Source organism: Myotis brandtii, unplaced genomic scaffold, assembly GCF_000412655.1.
Source record: "Myotis brandtii unplaced genomic scaffold, ASM41265v1 scaffold250, whole genome shotgun sequence".
In the NCBI taxonomy this organism is placed as follows: domain Eukaryota; kingdom Metazoa; phylum Chordata; class Mammalia; order Chiroptera; family Vespertilionidae; genus Myotis; species Myotis brandtii.
This window is the reverse complement of record NW_005359478.1, coordinates 7,237,524-7,253,724: the sequence shown is the minus strand read 5'-3', so window position 1 is coordinate 7,253,724 and position 16,201 is coordinate 7,237,524. Positions and strand designations below refer to the sequence as shown.

Here is a 16,201-nt window from a genome sequence, read left to right as displayed (position 1 = left end):
ATATATTTTATTGATTTTTTACAGAGAAGAAGGGAGAGGGATAGAGAGCCAGAAACATCGATGAGAGAGATCGATCAGCTGCCTCCTGCACGCCCCCCAGTGGGGATGTGCCCGCAACCAAGGTACATGCCCTTGACCGGAATCGAACCTGGGACCCCTGAGTCCGCAGGCCGACGCTCTATCCACTGAGCCAAACCGGTTCGGCAATAACAGACACTTTTAAAACACATTTTACAATAATTTATTCAAACCTAATCTTTGGAGAAATAATGAAATAGAACTATATGCTTAGCCTACTAGAAATGTATTACTCACTGAAACAGATGTCTGACTGTGGAATATATCATGTTTAACTTCACCCTGTAAAAGTTAGGTGTAGTCTTACTGGAGTTAGAGACTCAGGAAATATGAGGCAAACTTAAAGGGATCAGATGTGATAGCAATCAAGTGAGGTTGGTTCTGAAGTCAAATGAGGTTTGAGCTGCACTGGAGAAGGCACAGTGTTTTGGGAGCAGGGAGGAGAGAGAGACTTATTGTGTGTGTTCAATATAAGCCCTCTGTGTATGACAAAAAGAGATGATGCAAACAGAGGTGGGATTAACAAATAGTTGTGTACACAAGGGGGCAGGTAGTGGGTTCGGCATATTCTGCACATCCAGGCCACATCTGGAGTCTTGAGTTCCTTTCTGGGCATTGACCACATGACGCATGCCAGGTCAGGGTAAATGGGGAAGCGTCTGGAAACCTAAGCACCTGATGAGGCATTTGGATTGGAAAGGAAAATAATGGGGAGGCATTTCTGAATGGTAGTCAAATCAAACCGTGTAGGGGGAACGATCCTCTGTAGTTTCGCAGCAAGAAGAAAGCACCCGACTAGTATTAGGAAAGCTGTGTCCCGGGCCTGGGTCTGCAGGGACCTTGCTGTAATGCTATGGATGAGTGGCTGAAATGCTCCCAGCCTCAGTTTCCAAACCAAGAAGGAGAGGAGAATGTGACAGCAGATAAAGCCATTTTTAAATAGAACAGTATGTTTCAAGGTGCATTATTCACTGCTAGAAGTGTGTAATAAGACCTACATACAGGGGCCCATCTCTCAGGAGCTGTAGAAGGAAGCTGGATGCACGTCACTACTGGCCTGTAGATAGGCAGGGAGCAGGGTGTCTCTAGGCTCATATACTTGTTGGATGGATGGAAGACTACTAAGATCCTACGATTTTACGACTCTGTTCTAGAGAGCAGGGGCATTTGTGTGTTCTGTACAGTACTTAACACCTTAATAAATTCTACATAATTATAATGATAGCCTACTTTATCTTGAAATTTAGGGACATGAAAATACTTCTAAATGCACTATTTATTTAAATAACTTTGCTCAGTGGTTATGCCCACAGAAACACACAATGTATGCAGATGGGAATGGGAAGACAGTCTACTTCTAAGAAGCCTGCTGATGACAGTTTTTATCAGAATTGGGAGAAGTGTGCTCGGTGGCCTCTCTGAGTGGCAGGAGTCTAGAGTCAAAGCCACCTCATTCTAACTCATTACCAGTGATTCTCCAAGATTAAGAAATGTTATGGCCCGCAGTCATACTTTATGATCTTATCCGTGAAACACAGCACTCCCTTTGGCTTAGAATGATCCCTTACCTTATTTTTCTGTAGAATCCATAATGATTGGGCCACTTTGCTGACATTGATATTAGACATGAGGATCCAGGAGAAATCCTTGGCAACATTAATCTAGGGTGCAGTATAACCTAGTGGTTTAACATGCAGATGCTAGAGCCACACCTTCTTGGCTCAAATTCTGACGTCACCATCTCTAGTTATATAAGAGAAAGCAAGATACCTAAGGTCCCTGGTCCTCAGTTTAGTGACCGTGTACTTAGAATAGGGATTAAATGAGATAATGTATGTGAAACAATTAGTGCCTGGCACACAACAGACCCATCAAATGTCATTGTCATTATTACCATCATCACTAAGCTGTATGGTACAGGATATCACGAGTTCACAAAAATAAGACATGAGGATACCTCTAAACCTAGGACATGAGCCTGCACAGGTGTTCCTAAACTCACCTGCACAGTTGAAGCCTTCCTCAAGGTTGCATGTCCTTGAGCAGCCGTCTCCGCTCAAAAGATCTCCATCGTCACACTCTTCCCCCAGGTTCCTAGAAATAAAAACAGACATACACATAGAAAATGGTTTCTCTTTCTCACTACCATCATTTTAACTTCTTTTGTATATTAAAAAGTACATGTATGAATGATTCCACCTATACATAGAAAATAAAGAACAAAATAAATGAACAAAACAGAAGAAGACTCATAGATACAAAAAACAGACTGAGGGGAGGGGTGTTGGAGGCTGAGTGAAAAAGGGGGAGGTATTAAGAGTACAAATTGGGCCCTAGCCTGTTTGGCTCAGTAGATAGAGCGTTGGCCTACGGACTGAAGGGTCCTGGGTTTGATTCCGGCCAAGGGAACATGCCCGGGTTGTGGGCTCGATCCCCAGTAGGGGGTATGCAGGAGGCAGCCTATCAATAATTCTCTCTCATCATTGATGTTTCTATCTCTCTCTCACTCTCCCTTCCTCTCTGAAATCAATAAAGAAATATATTTTTTTAGAAAGAATACAAATTGGTAGTTACAAAATAGTCAAAGGGATGTAAAGTACAGCATAGGGAATATAGTCAATAATATTGTAATGACAATGTATAGTGCCAGGTGGGTACTAAAAATATCAGGGTGGGGGGACACTTTGTAAGTTAAATAATTGTCTGACCATGAAACTTATATAAAATAATATTGAATATAGACTGTAACTGAAAATTTTAAAAACTGCAAGCTGGGAAAAAGTGGGAGCTAGGAGAATGCTTTCACACACACACACACACACACACACACACACACACACACTAAGTATCTACACTAATAAAAGAGCTCTGAAATCAATAAAGAAATATATTTTTTTTAAAAGAATACAAATTGGTAGTTACAAAATAGTCAAAGGGATGTAAAGTACAGCATAGGGAATATAGTCAATAATATTGTAATGACAATGTATAGTGCCAGGTGGGTACTAAAAATATCAGGGTGGGGGGACACTTTGTAAGTTAAATAATTGTCTGACCATGAAACTTATATAAAATAATATTGAATATAGACTGTAACTGAAAATTTTAAAAACTGCAAGCTGGGAAAAAGTGGGAGCTAGGAGAATGCTTTCACACACACACACACACACACACACACACACACACACTAAGTATATAATTATAGAATTAAGCAATGACAGTTGATTGTAATGTCCAGTGGGAATTCCTCTAATGCAAAGTAGCTCATGGCTCAGAAACATCTAGAAGACCCATGAGGGTCCTAATGGTGTTTCTAGTAAGTTGTCTTGAGCTAGAAAATGCCAACCAGCCTGTTATGAATGCAATCTGAGAAGTAGTGGATTTGGCGAGGAGGAAACTGCTTATGATAGGTGGGTCTGTTTTCTGTTCTTTTTATCTATTTCTTTGTTTTCACTGTTTTGTTCCATCTATATGCAGTTGTGTTATAGTTAGGATTTTGTAGGAGTGAAGTCTGTCTATATACCAAGGGACACAGCAGCCAATTGCAGCCTTCCCTCAGTCCAGGCATCTCTAAGGCTGTCTTGCTCCCTATTACCACTTTGTGGCAGCTAACATGTATTGCAGGGCAGAAACATACAGGATGGGGCAAAAGTAGGTTTACAGATGTTCCTATCCTATATAATAAAAGCCTAATATGCAAATTGTCCCCTCAGGCAGTCGTTTGACTGCTCACTATGACGTGCGCTGACCTCCAGGGGGCAGTGTGGAACATGGCAGGCGTCTGCAATGTGCTGCGACCTCTTGCCAGCTACCTGGGGGCAGTGGTGATGGGGACAGAGGTGCAGTGAGAATGCCAGGTGTCTGCCAAGCTTGCTCTCACTCCCCCTGCTACCCTGCCCCTGATGCCAGGGCTCGTGCGCCAGGGAAGTGCGCCCCCCCCACCACCCCCACGCTCAGGTGCTGGGTGCCCACGAGGAGCCCACCCCACAACTGCGTGACCTCTTCCAGGTGAGCTGGGCTGCAGCCGCTGGAACCACAGGGGCCCACGCTGCACCCTGGCCCATGGCGTCTGGCTGCGCTCACCGCATCTCCGCACGCGCAAGGACTCAGGTGCCATGACTCAGGAGGAGCGGGATGCATGGGGGCTTGGGGGCCCAGGTGCTGCCCAGGGCCCAGAAGTTAGTTGGGACCTGCCCTTCCATGCCAGACACTCGCACTTTGATCACCGGCCAGGCCTAGGGACCACACCCGTGCACAAATTTCATGCACTGGGCCTCTAGTGGAAAATAATACAAAAATAAATAACAATAAAAGAATAAATTGTTTTTTGCATACTAACAACTGTAAACTAACTTTTGCCCCACCCTGTACTGGGAGAAGAAAAATATCATTTTTGTTTTGAACCTCAAAAACTAATACAATGAGCAACTAAATTTGGATTGAGATGGGGAAGTTAGGTTAGAGTGAGGGGTACATGAAGCATGTTAGGGGAACAAAATAGATAAACTTCGGTTAAAGCCACTTTGAAAGAACCAAGATTCAGCTGTTGTAAAATGGATTGAGGGTTTCCATTGTTTCTCCTTGACTTTTTATCATGTCAAAAATGGACACACATTTTAACTCAGTAGGCAAAGGGTTTTGGAATGCTCAAGTTTTTCAGACCCAATTCATCACTAATAGCTACAACTATTGTTTAAAGTATACCTCCTCACAGTGATGGAATGAAGATTAAGTAATTAGACATGAAAATGCTTTGAAATAAATTAAAAATATGATATAAATGCAATTGTATAATAATATTTTAAATGATACGGTGTAAATGGAGAAAAGATAGATGATATATAAAAATAACATAATTAAGGAAATTAAGGAAACTTCAAGTTCATTTTCATCTTGAAGATACTCTAAACAATATAAGCATAGTGTATATCATCTCATGTACTGCTGCCTAATAGAAATATAATGAGACCCATATTATATATACTTTTCAATTTTCTAGAAGTGACATTAAAAAGTAAAATGAAACAGGTAAAATTAGTTTGAACTACATTTCATCTAGTCCAATATATCCAAAATATTGCATTATCAATAATTAAAAAATTATTACTAAGGTACGTTACATTATTTCTTTGAATTCTAGGTCTTTGAAATCTGATGTCTATTTTTAACTTACAACACATCTCAATTCAAACACCTAATCTGTCTTCAGATTTCTTAAAATCTATAGTTGAAACGGGAGATTCACCTACCCAAATTGCTCCAGAGAAATTTAAAGTTTTTTAAATAACTGAATCAAGTTTTGTTTTTTAAACTGACTTCAAATAACTTAACATTAAATGAAATTCCGTTTCTTAGTTATGACTGCCACAATTCAAAGGCTCAGCAGTCACTCTGGCTAGTGGCTCCCATACTGGGCAACTTGTAGGCCCTCTGCAGCCTTTGTCTTGGTAGTCTTATTGATCAGTGGTTCCCAAAGTGACAACTTCCAGCTTTTAATTAAAAAATTTACTTAAACTAGAGTCTGAGCATGACTTCTTGGGGACCTGTGATTCCCTCAGAATGAATTTCTCGAGTTAAAAGGTGGATTAATTGACTTGCAATGGCTCCCTCTTGTTTTATGTGTAATTGGGAACCTCCAGCTGAGACAAAGCAGCAATTCAGAGACATCTTCCTGCTGGATGGCAGAACTAAGTGAGACTCTTTACAAAGAGGGAATATAATGGGAGCTTAAAGGTACATTTTGATAAGGAGCCATGGGAGGCCCAGTAGCCAGGCAGGTACTGCCTCAGGTGAAGCTGCTTCAAGGCACAGGAGAGAATGTGCAATACCAAGTTAGGAAGAGGGACCTTAACTCCTTTTGCCCAGACCCCCAGGCAGATGTGGCATCATGGGACCTCAAGTCAGCTGCCATCAGAGAACAGCTGTAGGAGAGGCTACAACATAGGACAGAGTGTTTTGTTCAAGGAGGGCTCCACCTGGGTAGCAATGGGGACCATGCACCCCAAACACCTCCATTGGTGGGCAGCAGACTTAAAAAGAGGCAGCCAGAGTGGGGAACACATCAGCCAGACTTATTCTGTGCACAGGCAAGGCTTCCCCAGGGAGACATTTGATTGTGATGGGGAGGGGAGAGAGCAGGCAGCATGCAGAGACTGAGTGAGGCAAAAATTGGCAGTAAACTAGTGAGGTTTGGGTATTGAAGTAACCTCAATCACCTCCATATATTACTGAGGTCTGAGAGCATTTGGTGTTTATACTTTTATGAAAAGCAATAGGCTTACACTAAAACTTAAGGACCTTAGGAGACTGAGAAGATAAACAGTGTTTAGTAATTGCTAAACAATGGGTTGGGATCCCAAGAGAAGCTATGGAATTGCTTGCTATTAGGGCTTCATGATACAATATATTTTCACCTGGTCTAGGGAATTAAAAATAAGCTAGGCTGTTAGCATGCAAAATCTAGGACAAATCACGGTCCCAGCAGCTTGTGTACGTGGCAGGTGATGTCAGAAGAGCATCCAGGACAGGTTGATATAGTGTGACCCCTGGGACATGGGAGTTTTCTGTGCTAAATTTGGAAAAGTCCCAGGCAAACTAAGTGATTAGTCTTCTAGGTTGATTTTGCAAAAGGGCAGCAGATAAAGGAACACAGAATGTTAAGATACCAAAAGGGGAATTCCACCTTTATGTTGGTGATTTTATAGAATAGCTGAAACTACATTGCATGAAGGTCTTCTAAGGGTCCAATAAGTGGCACTCAGAGAGCTCTACTGGCCTTCCTCAGATCACACTGCTAGTTAGGAGTGACAGGCCACTGATCCACAAGTATCCTCACATCCTCTTGTAGCATCATTTGGCAAGTAACCTTCTTCCCTACAAATGCCTTCCCTGGACCACAGTTCTCTGAAACCTTAAAAGCCACCCACCCACCCCCTAGAATCAGCCTCAATATCTCAGTATTGTGGGGTCAGATCTAAATAAAAGTGGGCCCCTCCTGAACTATGCAGGAATGTGAGTGACCTCACAAGATCACTGCCAGGTCCCAGAGTACCCTGTCACCTTCTTTTCCAAAACAACTCCCACTGAAACTGGAGGCGGACCCTCCCGCTCAGAGCAGGGGCCCTGCTCTCACATTCCCATGCACACAGCACTCACCTGGCCACCTTCCCATCACCGCAGTAAGGAGCTCCATGGATGTGGATCAGAGGCGGCGAAGCTTCTCCCAGCTCTGCTCCTGCCACAGCTTGAACTTGGTACTGATACACCTCCCCAGGTGTGACCTCCCTGTGGAAACGAATGGGCTGTGACTACCACATCCAGAATGTTTGCAGGAATTTAAAATAAATGTTATGGGGAGCATGAATGCTAAACACATGCCATATTTTCTGAAAGCAAAGACCAGGGCACACAGTCTCCTGCAGCAGCAGAATGTTTAAGACCATATTCATTTCAGTATTCCCAGTGCATCCCACATAGTGAGTATGCAGTAAATCAAGGCTGAATTAACACTGAACTAACAGTCCTACAAAATCTAGGAGGGTGGTATTTCCTGCGTATCTTTACCATGTTGAAAAGTAACACCAACTATTGAAAAGGCAGTGTATTTGCAAAGTAACCAAAGAAAGGGAAGATGAAACTTCAGAGTATGGGTTCAGCAAGGCCCTTCGTGGATTACAGGTTTTTTTGTTTGTTTGCTTGCTTTTGTCTCTTGAGAAAATTCTTGTCTTGGGTAGACTGAATCCATAGGGAATCCTCAGGAGAGCACTGTCTCCTAGGAGGTGAGGACACCTTCCATCATTTTGGGGATGCAAGAAACTCCATAATTAGAAATGTGTTCAATTACTCCCCACCTCTGAACCTGTCAAAATGCACACACTCCAGGTGTGGAGTTGTATCAGTTGCAGCATAGATGGAAGGAGTCTACCAGGCTCTCTCCAAAGTCCACGTGCACAGACAGGTGGAGAGCGTGAGGGACAGGACATTTAGAAGGGGTAGGGGCTTGACTGGGAGACTGCTGGTTCCAGAAACAAAGTCTTCCTTCATCTTAATTTAGTACAGTGCCTGCCCTGGAAAACTACTGCCAGAGTCCAGGTGGGCTGGTGGGCTGGGAGTGCCTTCAGAGGCAGGATCTCAAAGAGTTGTTAGGACTCGCACATGTGGCCACTGTGAATGTCCTGCCAGAACCTTCTCTTCGCCACCAGGCTCTTCACCTCAACCACAAAGTGTCACCCTCTCACTTGACACTGCCACCACCAGACAAGAAATGTCATAGGGTTTCAAAAACACCGTTAAAAAACTCTGTACTGGCTTTTAGTTGACCTATATAATAAAAGGCTAATATGCAAATCCACCAAACAGCGGAAGACCAGTCGCTATGATGCGCACTGGCCACTAGGGGGTAGACGCTCAACGCAGGAGCTGCCTCCAGGTGGTCAGTGCACTCCCACATTGGGAGCGCTGCTCAGCCGGGCTCACAGCTGGCAAGCACAGCGGCCGTGGCGGCAACCTCTCGTGCCTTCGCAGCAGCACTAAGGATGTCCGATGACAGCTAAGCCATCAGTCAGACATCCCCTGAGGGCTCCCGGACTGCAAGAGGGCACAGGCCAGGCTGAGGGACCCCCCTCCCCCCTCCGAGTGCATGAATTTCATGCACCGGCCCTCTAGTTTTAACAGAAAAGACACCTAATATTACAGACTTTTACATTTCTAAATTAGCTGTCTCTGGGGAAGCAATCTTCTCATGAGAGTGCCAGGTATTTTCAAAAGCAAATCAATCCTGATGGCTTCTCTTTCCAGGGAGGTTTCTATTGGACTTCTCATCCAGCCATGCATAAGTTTGACACTGTGCTATGGCTGGAAAAGGATGGGGAGGGGGCCCTAACCTTCCATGATGCAACTTTGTAAAAGGCAGTCTGTTACTAAGGAAAGGAAACCAAATGAGACTTGGTCAGAAAATTAGATTTTAATTCTGAGACAACCACTAACTAGCTCTGTTCAACCAAATCACAGTTAAGCTAGGTTTTCTAATCTACAGAATGGGATACTATCGACCTTAAAGAATGTGTATGAGCATGTGTGTGCGTGTGTGCGCACGTGTGTGTGTGTGTGTGTGTGTGTGTGTGTGTGTGTGTGTGTAGATATCAAGTGAGTGTCATGTTAACTGCCCAATTAGAGAAGCTCAAAAATGATATTCTTTTAAAATTCATCCCATGAGCTATCCTCCCATTTGCATGAGCTTTTGGACCATTTCACTGTCTTCTAGTTCCAATTTGGAGAGCAAGTAGGGGAGGAAACTGTAGGAAAGCTCAAGGTGAACATTTGTCTCTACTGTTTTGTAGCTGGGGCAGATGGCCCAGACTCCTCCCATCCCAGATGTGCCCCCTCGGCCATGTGACTTCGCTGTTCCTTTCATTAGCAGATAAGGACTTGTCTGCCACCCCTGAATCAGGAATTGACTTGCTTTGGCTACTGGAATGTTATCATGAGTAACATAAGCAGAGCCTTAAAAAATGTGAGAGTTTTGGGGTCTGCCCTCCCTGCTGCTGGAGACCCTGCCACCCCCAGGAGGAGAAGCCCAGGCCATGCCTACTGGGCAATGAGGGATGGTGTAGAAGGAGGCTTTGGGCTTCCCAGACATGCCAGCCGCCTCCATCGAGCCTCCAATGTGTGCACGAGGCCATCCTGAGCCATCTAACCCCAGCCAAGCCAGTCCCCCTGGGGACACCCAGCCAACCCATAAAATCATGAGAAATAGTGTTTGTTGTATTAACCCACTATGTTTCATGATTATTTCTAACTCGGCAAAATATAGCACCTCTGATAAAACTTGTTTTACCCTGAGTTCTGCCCTTAGGGGTAGGGAGAATTTGTCTTTGGTGATACCAGCCTCCCACTCTAGACATTGAACTCTTTTAAGCCAGTGACCTTATCTTAGTCTGTGTCCCAGCACTGGGCACACAGTGCCAGGAACACAGTAGAACTCACTAAACGCAGAAGGCCAGAAGGAAGAGTAAGAGGAGAGTTGGGAGAGAAGGAGAGAGAGAGAGGGAGGAACAAGAAAAAGAGAAAGCATGGAATGCACATCATGGGTGGCCAGAGACCGAGAAGCATCATGGTTTAGAAAGCCCCACTTCCAAACTCACATGTCTGTGAACTTCCTGTGAGAGTGTGTGGCCACAGCAGGTAAGCCGCTAGCGAAGGGGGGCTCCCGGAGCACTTGGTACCGCAGGGGCCTGCAGCCAGAGCACAGGGGACTGTGGGGCTGAGACGTCAGGAGGGCGGCATCCACTTCCAGCCGTTCATCGAAGGTGTAGACCTTCACCCCCAAGACCTTGCCATCGACATGCAGCTTGATGGTGAGTGGGGTGTCACAGAAAGTGTCCAGGGGGCCCAGGTGCACAGACTTCTGGTGTTCCAGCAAGATTTCTGTGTCAAAGAGCGCTTGGGAGGCGTCCACAGAGAGGTAGGTGACCCACAGGGTGAGGGCGTCAGCATGCACTGGGTGCTGGAAGAGCAGCTCCAGGCTGCAGCCTTCTGCTGGGCAAGGCACCGTCATGTTCATGTGGTACAGGTGCAGCTCGGGGCTCCAGGCCTGCAGGCTTGGCTCGCAGGGCTGGTCCACATCGGGGGGCCCTAGGGGAGGTGGACAGAAAGATAGACCCATCAGGCACGACCATCATAAGTCTGCAGGTGAGTAGCCCATGGTGGCAGCCAGAAAGAAGAATGAGGAAGAAGAAAACTATGAACAAATTCCTGCAGAAGCTGATCAGCTGAGTGGGTTAGGTCTCAAGTACGACTGAGGACACAGGTGTAACAATTCAAAAGTACTATGTCCCCATCCACATCTTCTACTTGGTGTCTTTTAACAAGAGCTCCAGTTGGGCCCTAGGAGTCCTGCGACCCGGATGCCAGGTGGGAGCCTGAGGCCAAGTGGAAGGAGGAGGCCTAGGTGGGAGCCTGAAGCCAGGCAGAGAAGCTCAGTCACTGTCCTTGTACTTAGTTTGTTAATAATTTAGGATAAATTAATGCTTCTGATGCCCTGTTTTATTTGTCAATAAGGCCAATGTCTGCTTCACTCTGACACCACACTCTGTTTAACTGGGCTCCACAAAACTTTCATCCCCTAAGGTGGTGCCTTCACAGCCATACGCTTGGCTCAGGTCCATGGGAGCATGCAGGTCGCTGCACAGAGAAAACGGCAGGCAGGAAAGAGGACACTTTCTTGAGTGGAAAGCAATGGAGATTCAATAGCCAAGCAAAATTGTATTGGTGAAAAACCAAATATCACAAGTAATATAAAGGTCGGCTTTGTGGGAAAAATCTCCATGAGGCGGTGTTTTTTTTTGTTTTGTTTTGTTTTGTTTTGTTGTGGGTTTTTTTGCTGTTTTCTTTTTTGTCACATGCAGAAAAAGTGCTAAATCAGGAATGAGCAGAGCTGGGCTCCAATCAGTGCTGTGCGGCTATGGCAGGTCTGTTTAAGCCTTAATCTCCTCATTTATAATATAAGTACTATTTAACCCCCACTTTACTAGCTAGTGTGGAAGATTTATACAGTGTTCCAGAGGAACATTTTCAAACTACATTTGCAAAAATAGAACTAAGTAGCCCTTTAGAATCTGGAAAATAAACAATAGGATAAGCCCAGAGGAAACATGTTCACATGTATGTACGTGTGTGTGTGTGTGTGTGTGTGTTGTTCCGTGTGTGATGTATGTGTGTATTACATCTTACCGTCCTTACTATTTTTTACCTATATTGTGAATCCATTCATTCATTCATTCGTTCATTCAACAAAAAAAGTACTGCATACCTCTTTCACACCTAGTACTAATGTAGGTATTGAAGGCAGAATACTGAACAAGAGAGGTAAAGATCTCATATATTCTACAGTGAAGTGACAGGTGCAACAATTAAATAGTAGAAGGTAGAAGGGTGATTCCAAGTGGTGGTAATGAGATCTTTGAAGAAAAGTGAAGGAGCATAGGGGCTAGAGAATGATGGAGTGAGGCTGGGGGCTATTTTAGATTATGGAGACGTGGAAGTTGTCACCAAGAAGGCAACATTTAAGCAGAGCATATGGCTGGTTCACATTTCTATTCCCCGTAGAATTTAGAAAGTAGTTGGTGGTCAGTAAGTGTTCATTTAGTGTCATTAAATAGGTTTTGAGCATGTCTGTAAATATATGTGTTTGTGTATGCTCTGCTGAGGATTCAATTACTTTCACTGTGTATATTTCAAATATGACTTGGTTCTTCACCTTTTCAAAGCAGAGGAAGACCAGTATTTCTTAGCACTATTTTCTGATAGTTGTTCCAAAATACTAGCAACCCCTTTGGAAGTGACCCCTAATGCAGCAGCATCTGTTAGAAAGTTTTTATTATAATCTCATGTTCAAACATGACACCAAGGCCCTAAAAGTTGATCTGGTTTGCCTGAAGACACAAAACAAGGAACCCAGAACTTCTCATTCCTTTCATTTCTACCAGATAACTTTAAATTTCCCCAAGAATTAAAGAGAAAAATTTCAGGGACAGAGAGTTAGATGGGCACTAAAACACCAGCCCAGGACAACAACAAGGCCAGAAACGGCCTTGTATGAAATGCCAATATCTAAATAGCCCACGCAATGCCAACGTAAATTTTATAGCAACTTTCTGTTCTGCCCCAGGATCTCTCAGTTGGAAAGAGTCCTATACGAAAAATTGGATAAACTGTCCCTCTCAAGCCTTCTCCCTGAGACTCCTGTCATCTGAGGAAGTGGGAGCCCAAGGGGACAGCTGGTGGACAGTGTCAGCTCCTAAGCCAATGTTCTCCATTTGTCTTGTCAGAGTCAAGCCTGTAAACTCAAACAGAATCTTGTCCAACATATCTTACTGAGAAGCCTTTAGGATCTTAACAGGTACAAGAAAAAGAGAAAGAGGATAATTAGATAAACATGGAAGATAGAGAGGATGGAGAAGTTAAGCCAGTGATCAGGTGCTAACACTCATGGACCAACATTTTTTGGACTTGAGTTGGGATAACATTCATGCTCTGATTTGTCTGAGAGGAATGTGAGTGAATATGTAACTGAGAAGCTGGGGGAGAGACAGCAGAAGGGACAGCGAAAAACATCCCCCCTCTGGGAGCCCAGCTTAGATCTTAGCCAAAGCACAGCCAGTACCAGCAATTAATAGACTCATAAAATGGCAAAAATGAGAATGCTTCGCTTGGAACCCCTGGTGCACCCCACACCCACCCAGACTGGCTTGGCCCATGTCTGAGTGTTCCCTGCAACGTGTTCTCCATTCCTCTCCTAGGAGGGAGGGACAGGTGGGCTGGCACTGTCCTGCAGCACCGGGTGCTGTAAGTACCTGAAACACCACGTATGAGTGGTCGCATCCTGAGGTCACCTCCTGCTTTAGCTGATTTCCCCACCCGTCTTCCATGCTGAACTTGGCCTCACCACAGCCACTCTAAGCACGTGTAGGACATCCAGCACACAAAGATACCAGAGAATGTGTTTCCCAGCAAATCACACACACACACACACACACTCACATACATGTGCATGCCACCTCTCCACCCTCCACCTCCACCCCCATTCTCACCAACTACCAGGGTTAAAGGAGAAAGCCATGGTCCTTACCCACTGCCTCCTCTGGAGTCCAGTACCCTGAGGAGTCGCACACCCGCCGGGAGGAAGCCGTGTGCACATATTGACGGAACGTCCCATCCTCTGTGCAGGCACCACACATGCTTCCCGAGGCCCTGGAAGATGAGGGGGGAGATGGGGAGACTCCATCAGATGGCTTGGAGAGCCAAATTCAGATCTTTGAGGATGGGGAATGGCAATAGGTTGTGAGACCCTAGGGCAGCCGTGGGCAAACTACGGCCCGCGGGCCGGATCCGGCCCATTTGAAATGAATAAAACTAAAAAAAAAAGACCATACCCTTTTATGTAATGATGTTTACTTTGAATTTATATTAGTTCACACAAACACACCATCCATGCTTTTGTTCCGGCCCTCCGGTCCAGTTTAAGAACCCATTGTGGCCCTCGAGTCAAAAAGTTTGCCCACCCCTGCCCTAGGGGGAAATGGGGAACACAACTATTTCTTATCTCATTTCCTTCTTGTATGAACCTCATCTTCGTAAAATTCATAGTGACATGAGAAATCTTGAGGTTAGGAAGCAGGAGAACCTAAGCCCTAAGGGAGGCCTGTAAAGATGAACGTGGGCAGCTCCATCCTCAAGCATACGACACAGAAGACTGCACCTGCATCTTCCAACATAAAACTCCTTCCTATGCTGACTCTCAAGAAGTCAACTGAAGACCCCACATTCCCCCAGCTAAAATAGACACTGATTTTTAGAGTAAACTTTTCTGCTACATGTGGACTTATGCTTTAAACTCCCTACTTTTACTCACATGCATAAAAGTACTAGTACTAGGAAATATAATGCCCCTGGGCTCTCCATCACCTGTGGGGCTACCGCTGAACTCCTTACCATGATGCAAGGTTCTTCACGGGACAGCTCTTTCATGAATGTTATGTCCCCATCACAATAAACGAACCACCATCCCACAAATACATCATATCCTTAGCATGGGCTCTGTGAAACATGCTGTTCTCTCTCCTGCCAAAGAGCCTTTCCAACCCTCTGTGTTTAGCAAACTCCTACATATCCTTCAAGGCCCATTCAAATGTAACCTTGGCAGGGGCACTTAGTCTGACTCCTCTGAATGGCCTGCACTCTGTCCTCCAGGCACCCCCTGCACCTCTGGCTCCTGCCATGGGGCATCGCTCTGAGGTATTGATAATCCCCGTCCCCACCCTTTCTCCTTTGCCTGTGAGCAGGTCCAGACAGAGCTCTGCCCTCTCTATGCCCAGCCGTCAGCACAAGACTGGCCACAGCAGTCCTTCTGTGCCGGGGGCGGGGGTGGTGTTTTATGAGCATCCCTAAGACTATTCAGAGCCTAGGAAGAACTCTTCAAGCACCATATCTGGGGTGACTGGGAAAAGCATGGACAACAACAGCTGAATAAGGAGGGGCAGTCACTGGAGGAAGCTCATCTCTGATACTTAGAATCTTTTTAGGAGCCCAACTGTGAACACACATCTGAAAATGGGGGTATGGTGTCAAGGTCTCTCGATAAGTAGGGGAAAAGCAACACCTGGTAACATACTAGAAACTCGTATTGTTAAAGGAGCGTCATAATTATGCTACCAGCCCCTCATATACCAGGCATGGTGCCATGAGGTGCTTTTCATAAATTATTGCTCATCCCTGTAAGAAGAAGCCTGTTTACAAATGAGGACCCTCAGGCTCACAGGGATTAGGCAAATGGCCTAAGGTCACAAGTTCTTCAATTCCTATAAGCCAGTTTTCAAACACCATGAAGTGTCCAGGACTCTGGCAAGGGAAAGGGGTCGTTAGCTCCAGCCTCTGCTGCAGTCAGCACTGCATCGGTGAGGACACAGCTCCAAACCACATTCCCCTGATGCACTTGGCCCTTCCGGGGCGCCACCAAGTGCGTGTTCAGGCTCCTTGCTGACATAAAGACTCCAAATACCCACTGGGGAGGAGTAAACAGAGCTCCCAGTGTGACACAAATCGCTGGGTGTGTGACGTGCATCTCCCCGGACACACGTGTGGGGAGGCCTCAGCGCTGCGGCCACCGGGCTGGGAAAGGGAAGCAAACACTGCCTTTTCTGCCAACAGCCTCGAGGCGAGCCAGCACTGATGTCTGCGTTATCGCAACGTCTGTACCAGAGCGAGAATGGGAAGATTAAATTGTTTACATGTGTTACATAAACGGATGTAAAACTCTGGTTTGCACATGCCCATGAGGACTTACTGTTCGGCCAGTCCACCCCAAACCGCACAGGGGCCACACGCAGAAGCAGATTTTTTTCCCCTTTATTAAGATATTACAAATGTGTCCTTATCCCCGCAATTACCCTCATCCCCCCAATCCTGCCCCCACCCTCAGCCCCTGTTGTCCACATCCATTGCTTATGCTTATATGCATGCATACAAGTCCTTTGGTTGATCTCTCCCCCTCACCCCCACCCTCCCCTATCTTCCCTCTGAGTTTTGACCATCTAATCGATGCTTCTCTGTCTCTACATCTGTTTTT

The 16,201-nt window shown here is 45.4% G+C and overlaps 1 protein-coding gene across 1 annotated transcript in view; it reads right to left on the bottom strand.

The window, feature by feature from the left end:
- The window catches only part of PAPPA2 (pappalysin 2), a 220,893-nt gene that overhangs the window by 103,701 nt on the left and 100,991 nt on the right, over positions 1-16,201 (bottom strand). Inside the window, exons 6-9 of the mRNA XM_005867693.2 lie at positions 13,706-13,827; positions 10,221-10,710; positions 7,234-7,362; positions 2,081-2,172 (exon numbers count right to left, since the gene is read on the bottom strand). Of these exons, the coding sequence (XP_005867755.1) occupies positions 2,081-2,172; positions 7,234-7,362; positions 10,221-10,710; positions 13,706-13,827 (833 nt within the window). The remainder of the gene's footprint in view (positions 1-2,080; positions 2,173-7,233; positions 7,363-10,220; positions 10,711-13,705; positions 13,828-16,201) is intronic.